Here is an 11425-nt window from a genome sequence, read left to right on the forward strand (position 1 = left end):
GTCTTTTATTTTCCTTGTTGCTGTAAGAAGTGCAGTCGGTGCTTTGCTCGAAGGCACTGCAGCCGCTCAGCTCTGCTGTAAACTCTGCGTTTTAACATCGGCTGTTGACTGCACAGATGCTGAATGATGTATCTGATATTCTGTTAGCTCCATTTATTCACATGCTTATGTCTCGTGAATAAATAATAAATAAATAAATAATGATAACTCTATCGTCTGGCTGATGATACAGAGTGATTTCAGGTGATCGTCAGTCTCAGCAGTCCTCTGACTGGATGATGAAAACATTGAGGCAGTCTCTGTAGAAAAGTTTTGATGCTGCCATCATACCTGATGAGGGTCTGCTAGATCCAAATGTTTTTTTCCATGCAAATAAGCAGGACAGTGTGCAGGAGTTTCTCTCTTTGTTCCTAATTGCTATATAAATAAATACATAGTAATCATTACTATGATAACTATTACTTTCTTTTTTTTCAAAGTGTTGCTCCTCGTCCTGGAATGCAGCAGAGCTTGATGCAGATTCCTCCTCTTCACAAACACAGCGAGCTGCACTGTCGCTGTCTGCGGATCTGCAGTTTGAGGATGGGTGTAACCAACATGGTGCTGACTAGCGAGAGCTGACAGGCCTCCCTCACATGTTTTTTAGATCAAACCAGTTCCGAGGAACATACTCACTCCTCATTCCTGAGAACCAGTCGCTGACACTGAGAGGTGAAATGGCGCAGAGAGGAGTTCAGCTGGACGAGGAGAGCTTCTCCTGTGGGATCTGTCTGGACCTCCTGAGGGATCCGGTCACGACTCCCTGCGGTCACAACTACTGCATGAAGTGCCTGAAAAGCTTCTGGGATGAAGAAGACGAGAAGAAAATCCACAGCTGCCCTCGGTGCAGGCAGAGCTTCACACCGAGGCCCGTCCTGCTGGAAAACAGCATGTTGGCAGAGTTAGTGGACGAGCTGAGGAAGAGGGAAGCTGATTTTTGCGATGCCGGAGTCGGAGATGTGGTCTGTGATTTCTGCAGGGGGAGAAAACTGAAAGCTGAAAAGTCCTGCCTGCAGTGTCTGGCCTCTTTCTGCAAGCAGCACCTCCTGCCTCACTACGAATCACCCACATTTGAGAAACACAAGCTGGTGGAGCCGTCCAAGAGGCTGCAGGAGAACGTGTGCTCCCGTCACAATGAGGTGATGAAGATGTTTTGTCGTACAGATCAGCAGTGCATCTGTTACATCTGCTCCGTGGAGGAACATAAAGGCCACGACACAGTGTCCGCTGAGGCGGAGAGGAGCCAGAGGCAGAGAGAGCTCGAGGGGAGTCGACTAAACATCCAGCAGAGGATCCAGGACAGACAGAAAGACGTGAAGCTGCTGCAGCAGGAGGTGGAGGACATCAACGGCTCCGCTGATAAAGCAGTGGAGGACAGTGGGAAGATTTTTACTGAGCTGATCTGTCTCATGGAGAAAAAAAGCTCCGATGTGAAGCAGCAGCTCAGATCGCAGCAAGAAACTGAAGTGAGTCGTGTGAAAGAGCTGCAGGAGCAGCTGGAGGAGGAGATCGCAGAGCTGAAGAGGAGAGACGCAGAGCTGGAGCAGCTCTCACACACAGAGGATCAGGTTCTGCAAACCTCACTGTCACCACTCAGAGAATCACACAGCATCAATATCCGTCCTCTGACGTACTTTGAGGACATGACAGCGGCTGTGTCCAAGGTCAGAGACAAACTACAGGACATTCTCAGCGAGGACTGGACCAAGATCTCGCAGACGGTGACCGACGTGGATGTTTTACCTCCAGATTCGCAACCAGAGCCCCAAACCAGAGCTGATTTCTTAAAATACTCATGCGAGCTCACATTGGATCCAAACACAGCAAATAGACATCTTTTACTATCCGAGGGGAACCGAAAAGCTGCATTAATGAAGCAACACCAATCGTATCCCAGTCACCCGGACAGGTTCAACAGCTGGTCTCAGGTCCTGAGCACAGAGAGTCTAACTGGACGTTGTTACTGGGAGGTGGAGAAGAACGACTATGGCGTTTATGTCGCAGTCGCATACAAGAACATCAGACGAGCAGGGCGATCATATCAATGTGCATTTGGATACAATGACAAATCTTGGGTGTTATATTGTGCCAAAAACAGTTATACGTTTTGGAACAACAACGCCAAAACGAATGTGTCGGGTCCTCAGTCCTCCAGAGTGGGAGTGTACCTGGATCACACTGCAGGTGTCCTGTGCTTCTACAGCGTCTCCGACACCAACATGACTCTCCTCCACAGAGTCCAGACCACGTTCACTCAGCCGCTCCACGCTGGAATTCGGCTTTATTACCATGGAAACACTGCTGAGCTGTGTAAACTTAAATAACCAGGTCATTTAAAGGTCCAGAGTGTAGGATTTGAGGGGATATACTGCCAGAAATAATGTAAATACTGTAATGAGTATGTTTACTATAATGTATAATCACCTTAAAATAAGAATCATTGCGATTTTGTTACCTTACAGTGAGCCGTTTGTATTTACATAAGGGAGCAGGTCCACATGTGTTGCATCGCCATGTTTCTACAGAAGCCCAGAATGGACAAACCAAACACTGGCTCTGGACTGGGACATTCACATTTTCACACTGGCTGCTATAGTTAGCAGTCTCTCCATTACTAGAGCATACAAGCATCAAGAAAACATTAATTTTTTTAAATAAAAAAAACTGCTTTATTCCCTGTTTTTACTGATTTTAATCACCTGGTCTGTTTGTTTTAGAAAGGAAGACACCTTAGAAATTTAAAAAAATATTGCATTTTGAAATTTGTGTACATTGTGTGCTTTTTTTTTTTTTTAAAGAAATACTTTCTTGAGTTATTAAAAACAGCCTTCCTGACTGTATTCCTTTTTTTTTTTTTTTTTTTACTGAGAGAAGGAAATTATAATTTAAGAGGAATGTTTTTTTCTGAAACATGTAAAGTGAGAACAAATGTAAAATATGGATTCATTTCAGTTTTGGGAGTCAAATTATGAAATGCACTGCTGAGTTGAAATGGAGTTGCTCTGTTGAGTTTTATTTTTTCAAATCATTAAAATTTAAAATGATTACAGATTTTAATGCAAAATAATTATAGTTAAAAATATTTCAGGATTGATTTAAGTGTAAAATAACTGAGGATTTTACTTTAGAGTATAATGGTTTTCTTTTTTTATCAATTCATTTATTTTCTTTCTTTGGTTTGCTGTTATTCTGGATTACCCTTTGGTTGATATTCGATAGCCAAAAATAAACCTTAGGCTTCAGCCTGTTCCTTTTTTGGTTGTTGACTAAGAAAATTTGTATAAAATAATTTTTTTTTCTCATGATGCATGTAAATAAAATTTTCGTTCATACATACTGTAGTGTTTCTACCTTTCACAAGTGTAGGCACAGTGGAGTACTACACTGTAGTAGGCCTATTTCTACATTTTACTTTTACGTAAATAAAATATTTACTTGTAATACGGCATTACACTATTGTATTTTCAAATTTTTCAGTAAGTTTTTTTTTTTACTCATAGGTGAGTATATTAATTAATTAATGTATTTATAATTCCACAAACACTGAGGGCGTCAGTGATATATGGCGCCATTGAAGACAAAGAGTGGGTGTATATAAAGTTTAAATGTTTCAGCTTCACCTTCTCATTGGTTACTGAGAAGTAACGCCTTTGCAGTTTCAGCCAATCCTCGAGAAGAGTCTTGCATAATGAGCTGGTGGGGGCGGAGCTCAGCCAGTAGGTCATCATCGGACCAATGAGAGAGCGGTATCTGTGAATATATTAATATTAAGTATGGGCGGGGGCGTGGTTTGACTGTGGAGGTCGGGCGCGAGCGAACATGGAGGTTTAGTTATCGGCTGACAGTGAAAGAGGCGCCGCAGAGACGAAACCGTGTTTTATTTTCAGTTTTCCTTTGTTACATTAGTTTTTGTGGCCTGTGTTTCGGCCTCCGACATGATCGAGATGAAGAAGAAGGTCAGCCTGGAGATGAGGACCAGGAATCCAGCGGAGGTGTGTAACTACAACACTTTAATTAATTTATTTTTCCGGGGGGACCGGTGAGAGGCACACCGGAGCCAAATGACGACGCTGAAAACATCCAGCGGGAGCGGGCCCGGCTTCCTTACCGTATATCCATGCAGCGGGCGTCGAGTTTTACCGTCATTTGACCCAGAAAAACAACTTCACCGCAGATCCAACATGGATGAAACCGCCACGGCTCCTCCGCGAGCGGCCGCGGGAGTTTCATCCATGTTGGAAGGCAGCTAACACGCGAGCTAGCAGGCTAACCTGACGGAGCGCCCAGCCCTCACCGGGGTCCGGTGGTCGGGATGAGTTGGCGGCGGAATGTCGGCGCTAATTCTGTGTAGTAAGGAATGAAAACACCGCTACTGCATGATTGATTGATTGATTTCCGTCACATTTATTTACACCCTCCCGTTTAACCGCGCGGCCCGAGCTGGCTACCATTTTAACCTTCAGTGTTAAATAGGATGCTTGTAATCCGATGGCGCGTCCACCCAGACTCCATTCTTAATTCTCCAAATTTAAAGTTTATTTACTTATACGCCCAATCTATGTTGCCACAGCATGATTTAAATATTTTATACAATCTATCAGGTCTTGCCGGTCATTTCGGCTCACACTTAATCCAAAAATAGTCTATTATTTCGACAAAAGTCTGAACTTGTATGGCTGGTGGTAGTCAGATGGCGCGTCCAACATGGCTCCATTCTCATTCCTCCAATTTAAAGTTTGCTTAGTTAGACGCCAAACATTTTTCATCCCAGCATGATCGAACTACTGTTGTATATACTTTATCAGGTCCTGCTGGTCAATTTGGCTCACGTTTTAATCCAACAATAGTTTTTTATTTGTTAGGAGTCTGAATTTTGACGGCTGGTTGTAATCCGATGGCGCGTCCAGCATGACTTCATTCTTATATGATAAAATCACTTGTTCGTGTCTCAAAGCACTTTTCATGCCCAAGCATGATTTAAACCTTTTTACAGTTCATCGGGTCCTGTCGGTCACTTCGGCTCACACTTAATCCAACAAAGGTATTTATTTCGATTACAGCCTTAACTTTAAGAACTGGTTGTACTCTGATGGCGCATCCAGCAAGACTCCATTCTTAAATCCAAAAAACATAAGTTTACTTGAATATACGCAAAGTGCTTTTCTGCCCCAGCATGATTTAAAATATTTTTACAACTCTTCGGGTCCTGTTGGTCACTTCGGCTCACACTTGATCCAACAACAAGCTTTTATTTCGATTAGAGGGTAAACTTTCAGGAGTGGCTGGCCCTGCTGTTCCCGCCCACTCTGGTGTGTTTTGGTGGTAAAGACGGTAGCGGTGCGTGGCTGATTTTACCGGGTTAATTAAGGGAAGTAACGTGACCAATTTAAGATCGTTCTAAAAATCGTTTTTTCCTAAAAGGAGTCTGGCATATCGTTGTGTCCATGTAGGTGAGAATTCACGTTTTCACGTCAGCAGTTTGGTGAATGAGTCCGTTAGCAGCGTTTCCACCTTCAGCCACGTTATGTTTTTTCAGCACGGCCGATATTTAACGGCTCTTTGCAGTCGGTGCTCGTGAACCATGAAAGGTCTCGATGTCATGAAAACAGATGCTCATCGGTCGGTAGAGACTTTATTGTGCATGCGCACACGCACACACACACAGCAGCTGTGTGTGTGTGCGTTTCTGTCACTCATCCAGACTTATTGCTCTTTAAAAAGTTTAAAAAGAACAAAAAAAACACATCTTAAACCGTCTCCACAGACATTTTCTATTTATTTTATTTTTTAACCGAATCTATCCTCTTGTATACTCACAATACAACGCACGTGTAACGTGAAACTCTGCTGTTAACTCCTGATTTATCGATGGCGATAAAAGTGTTCATATTTGTATTCAGCGTGTTGAAACATCAGCGTCTTGATGACTGGAGGCGTCCTGAGTGTCTCTGCTGCTGCTGGGTGATGAAGACGTGGTCACATGATCTCTTGTTGTGGTCAGGTGGTGGAGCTGGTGGTGGACAACTGTCGCTCCAGTGACGGAGAGGTGGAAGGTCTGACGGACGAGTACACGGAGCTGGAGATCCTCAGCATGGTGAACATCGGCCTCAACTCGCTCTCCAAAATGCCCTCGCTGCCCAAACTACGCAAGGTCAGCCTGGCACTTCCTGTTCCCACAATGCAACGCTGTTTGGTGCAGGCTCAGCCGAAATATTTTTACTAGTTTTCTCTGTCTTAGTTTGTCTTTTTCTTTGGTTCGTTTTTGCTGTTTGTTGTTGTGCTCTCGTGGTGATGCAGGTCGGTTCTGACGTGTGTGTGTGTGTGTGTGTGTGTGTGTGTGTGTGTGTGTGTGTGTGTGTGTGTGTGTGTGTGTGTGTGTGTGTGTGTGTGTGTGTGTGTGTGTGTGTGTGTGTGTGTGTGTGTGTGTGTGTGTGTGTGTGTGTGTGTGTGTTTCAGCTGGAGGTGAGTGATAACACCATCTCAGGCGGTCTGGACACGCTGGCAGAGAAATGTCCCAACCTGACGTACCTGAACCTGAGCGGGAACACCATTAAAGAGCTGAGCAGCATCGAGCCGCTGGTAAGTTTCTCGGTCAAACGTCCCGGGTACGGCGGCTGCTGTCTTGCTCTGTTGATGTCATTTGGAGCCAGAGTCTCTGGTGATAGAGTTCCCGCCCAAACACCTGTCCGACCAATCACGTGCAGCCCCGCTGATCATGAGCATTTTGATTGGCACACACAGCTATCTGTCACAATGTCACATCCCGTCTTTATAGCATCAAATATGAAGACTCATCGGGCGTTTCTGAACGCCCCACCTGCTGTGTTGACTCTCTCTTTGTTCTGGTGCGTTTTTTAGCAAAACCTAAAGAACCTAAAGAGTCTGGACCTGTACAGCTGTAAGGTGTCCTCGCTGGACGACTACAGAGAGAGCGTCTTCGAGCTGCTGCCTCAGCTCACCTTTCTGGACGGATACGACCAGGAGGACAACGAGGTCCCCGACTCCGAGGCCGAGAATGGTGAGACTCAGACTAATGCCACGTTTCACCGTCACAGCCCGGAATATACCGAGGATTTTTCAACACTGACTGTGACCGGTCACGTAGTGGAAGTAACGTGTTTTCTCCATATGCCAAATATGACGCTATCAGATGTAAAATATTAAAACTTCCAAGTCAAAAGCCCAGACTGACACCCAGAAGTAACACAGCTCATGTTTTTCTGCTTTGATGGCTGTGGGATCGATGGAGCATTTTTTACACAAGCGTATGCCGTATGAATGAACGCAGCCAAAATGATCCAAAAATGAAGAATGTCAAGCACGTAAAATGTGCCTAAGGGTTAAACCTTGATGGGTTAATATTTTGTCAGCTGCCGTCTCTGTAGTTGCAGTGATGTGTTTCAAAGTTTCTGAAGGTGTTACTTTAGTTTGCAGTGTGTTGAGCCTTCAGGGCCACCGTCGGGAAATCGGGTTCATGTTAAAGTGTGAAATAACTATTAACCACGCGTTCTGTGAGAAAGGCCGTTAACCGTTAAACAGGAAGTAACACCTGCCGCAGGGTTTTGTTTGATCAGTGGAAACAGCTCCAGAGAAAGCAGCTCCTCTGCTGTGACTGCGTCTGCACCTTTCCCACCAAAATGACTGCACACGCAGGGCTTCAGACACGGGTAAAGCCACTTTATATAGGCAGTAGACTGCTTTCCCAGTGCCAGTGAACACACCACTGCAGCACACCAGTCTGCCTTTCTGTCAGCTTGTGTGAAAGAAGTGCTTTTTTCTGCAAAATCATTTTAAATATAATATTAAGAAAGTGATACATTTTTCTATTTTTTTCCCCTGTAACATGATTTTAATATAATATTAAGAGAATTATAGATGTGGTTTTCTGGACATTTTTCCTTTTAAAAAAAAAATCATATTTAATAATTCTCCCTGCTAATTTTCAGATTATTTCCTTGTTGCTTTTTACAAAAATCTTTCCTTTTTTGCAGTTTTCGTAGCTCTTGCCAAGTTGCTTCTTATGTTTTTCCTGTTTTTGAAAGAAATCAAACCCATTTTTTTGGATTCTGAGGTTTAAATGTTAGAGAAAAGATTCTGACTTCAGCTCAAAAAAATTAATGTCGATCCAGGCGTTAAAGGGTTAAAGGTGTTGTTACAGTGATCATTGTGCCATTAAGGTCGACGATTAAAATGAAAAAATTGTACTTTGTGATTTTATTTTCTCGGCAGCAGCTTAAACACACACACACACTCACACTCTCTCACACACACACTCACACTCTCTCACACACACACACACACACACACTCACACTCTCTCACACACACACACTCACACTCTCACACACACACACACACACTCTCTCACACACACACACACTCACACTCTCACACACACACACTCACACTCTCTCACACACACACTCACACTCTCTCACACACACACACACACTCACTCTTCAACTCGCTAAATAAAAAATCTGTGACACCTCACAGATGACGACGATGAAGCCGGTCCACCTGGAGACGATGACGATGACGATGATGACGAGGAGGAGGACGAGGACGACGAGGAAGGCTCGGAGGTGGAGGAGGAGGTCGGCCTGTCGTACCTGATGAAAGAGGGAATCCAGGTGAGCCGTCGTTCGTCTCCGTGACCGCTGAGCGGCGCTCTTCGCTCACTAACACAAACTGACGGCGTGCTCTTCCTCTCAGGATGAGGAAGACGATGGAGACTACGTGGAAGAGGAGGAGGATGAAGATGAGGAAGAGGAAGATGGAGGTTTGTGTTTAAGTTAGTTTGAAACAACAAATAAAAAGTGACAAATGAGGAGAATCAGAATATAAAACTTGATTGATCCCCGAGAGGGAAAACTGCTGCGTCACAGCCGCACTGAAAAAAATTATTAAAATAATTCTGCACAAATCTGAAAACACGCGTGTATAAATCTGTCATATAAAGTCTTAGAAGTATGAATATCTGTCTATAGAGTATATAAAACATAGAGGTATACAGATTTATAGGCATTATATTATCATGAAGTTATGTTATCCTGTACAGCATCATATTTAATTTTTAATACAATTCAGATTTTATACAATTCAGTATTTTACTTTTTCATTTTTTTACACTTTTTATCTAATTGATGTTTTTAATTGACTAATACGTCTACCTTAAAAGTTATTGTAATGAATCTGTAATAGTTTAGGTTATGTCATTGATTATTAAATTTAAAAACAAAATACATATATAAATGCATATATTGTAAATGAAATGTGGTACAGTGTCACCATTTTCATTCAGCAGCTTTCAGTCGTATCACATGATCATCTTCAGCGGGTGGAAGAGAAATCTTTAACATGTTAAAAACAGTAGATATTTGAGTAGAGGTCGACGATGAGACGTGAAGGTGATCCGTGAGTTATACGTTTGTGTCTGACGACATTTAATCTACAGAAACGGGAAAATATCAGTCATCTAAAGGTTCTCGTTACGATTTTTACTTGTTTTAAAAGCACAAACGTTTTTGTACATTTCCGACTTTGTTCTTGTAAAATTATCACTTTGAAAAATCTTCTTTATTCCCACCACATCGCAGCTTTATTTTGAAAATCTCAGTCTTTATTGATATTAACGAGGAGTTGCTTTAATGTGAAAATCCTGTTGTGTGTCTCAGACGTGGACGGCGTTCAGGGGGAGAAGAGGAAGAGAGATCCGGACGACGAAGGTGACGATGACGATGACGAATAGCTGAATCACCTTCGCCCCCTCCCCGCCTCCTCCTCCTCCTCCGGTGACCTCTGACCCCGCCGGGCGCCGCCTCAGAGCCGCACACAGACAGGAAACAGGTTCAGGATCAGTTCTCATCACACAGCACTGTCATGTGACACTTTTATCTGCTAACGTGATCAGATCACAGATCAGTTAACCCTTTCATGTTCTCTCTGTCTGCTCCAACTTTATTGACACCCGCAGTGATTAACAGGCGTTTACGCTGGAAAGTGCAGTTTGAGGTACTTTAGCTGCTCGTTAACCTGCAGATTTTACAGATGAAACTCGCCGTCTTTGTCTTTGGTGGCCAAAGATCCAGATCGTTGCTTGATTGGCTGCAGCCACAATGAGCAGCTGGGGTCAAAGGTCAACCGGTTTTTAAATTTTATAATCCTTTTGTTTTGTAAAGACTCGATTTTGTAAAAAGTTTTACACATCATACACAAAAAACTCCATGAAATTGTACTTAAACGCGCAGCCTGAGATAAATATGAAGTATTGTTACACATAAGTACAAACATCAGAGCGTACTACAACATGAGTGATAGTTATTATCCGTGCTGATGTACTTCTACTTCAGTAAATACTCAGAGTACTTCTCCGCTGGATGTGTTTGATCATTTAGATTCATCGATTATCGATCTGATCAGGAGTTCAGCTCGACTTTGATCAGGTTTATCCGGAACCAGAACTTCAGACTCTGATCATCCAGTCCTCCTGTAGTCTGAGGACTACAGTACCCATGAGCCCCGGCTCTCTGATTGGCTGATTGTTACAGCTGTGCATTCTGGGATGATTTTCTCTTTAAGTTAACATGAATTGTTGTGTTTACCCCTGACCCCGCCCCTCATCACCTGACCCCGCCCTCTCCTCACCTGACCCCGCCCCCCCTCGCCTGACCCCTGTCAGTCTGCGGCTCTCTGCTCCTCCTGGACCCTCTGGATCCAGACTCTGGTCCGTGCGGGTCCAGGTCTTTGTGTAAATAGAAGTGAAGTGGTCTCTGTAGGTTTTTTGTCGTCCTGTTTGAATCATTTTATTTTTTTATTCCCGTTTTCTTCTGTGTCGCTGTAATCACGAGTTTTTCAATAAAACAACAGAACAGACCAACGTTTCCTCCTTCAATGAAGACAAAAAACCCCAAATACTATAAATATTACTACAAATATTACTACAATAAACACAACTACAATGATCACCAGAGATTCATCTTCCAGTTTCTGTCTGTAAAGTTTGAGTTCAGTGTTTCAGGCTAAAAGTGTTTTTTTGGTCACTAAAAGGCTCGTATTGTTTATAATTGTTTGACATCTTTCTCGTCTGACGACGTGTTATAAAATCTCAAAATAAGCGGTAACATTTACTTTTGGTTGAATAATTTCCCAAATTCCTCGTCATTATAGGAACACAGTGGAAAACACAAAATCACCAAGAAAACTATTTATTAAATTATTAAAATGAAATTTATTCCACTAAATTATTAAATGAAATAAATTATCTCCCACTCTAAAAGTTTATTTTTCCAACACTTGTATAGATAACCCAACCCATAAAAATATTACACATTTCGACATAAAATAATAAAGTAATAATAAAATCAGCTGTAAAGATCAGAAGAACA

At 42.9% G+C, this 11425-nt stretch overlaps 2 protein-coding genes across 2 annotated transcripts; both read left to right on the forward strand.

Annotated features, from left to right (window-relative positions):
- Positions 1 to 576: 576 nt before the first annotated feature.
- Positions 577 to 2888, forward strand: LOC121945492 (tripartite motif-containing protein 16-like). The gene has a single exon (XM_042489691.2). The coding sequence runs from the start codon at positions 636 to 638 to the stop codon at positions 2361 to 2363; it is 1728 nt and encodes a 575-aa protein (XP_042345625.2). The 5' UTR covers positions 577 to 635; the 3' UTR covers positions 2364 to 2888.
- Positions 2889 to 3844: 956 nt separating this feature from the next.
- Positions 3845 to 10913, forward strand: LOC121945494 (acidic leucine-rich nuclear phosphoprotein 32 family member E-like). Its single transcript, XM_088084782.1, has 7 exons — positions 3845 to 4031; positions 6041 to 6190; positions 6496 to 6618; positions 6898 to 7057; positions 8535 to 8671; positions 8754 to 8820; positions 9716 to 10913. The coding sequence occupies exons 1-7, from the start codon at positions 3975 to 3977 to the stop codon at positions 9787 to 9789; spliced, it is 768 nt and encodes a 255-aa protein (XP_087940908.1). The 5' UTR covers positions 3845 to 3974; the 3' UTR covers positions 9790 to 10913.
- The last annotated feature ends 512 nt before the right edge of the window (positions 10914 to 11425 follow it).

This window comes from Plectropomus leopardus, chromosome 11 (assembly GCF_026936395.1).
Source record: "Plectropomus leopardus strain MGB_pleo_1.0 chromosome 11, ASM2693639v1, whole genome shotgun sequence".
NCBI classification, from domain to species: Eukaryota; Metazoa; Chordata; class Actinopteri; order Perciformes; family Serranidae; genus Plectropomus; species Plectropomus leopardus.

Bases quoted from the DNA above. Each gene is read 5' to 3' on its own strand.
- LOC121945492 (XM_042489691.2), top strand. From the start codon at position 636: ATGTTTTTTAGATCAAACCAGTTCCGAGGAACATACTCACTCCTCATT.
- LOC121945494 (XM_088084782.1), top strand. From the start codon at position 3,975: ATGATCGAGATGAAGAAGAAGGTCAGCCTGGAGATGAGGACCAGGAAT. The intron at 6,191-6,495 runs GTCAGCCTGGCA...TGTGTGTTTCAG, and splicing joins CGCTGCCCAAACTACGCAAG to CTGGAGGTGAGTGATAACAC. The intron at 8,672-8,753 runs GTGAGCCGTCGT...TCTTCCTCTCAG, and splicing joins TGATGAAAGAGGGAATCCAG to GATGAGGAAGACGATGGAGA.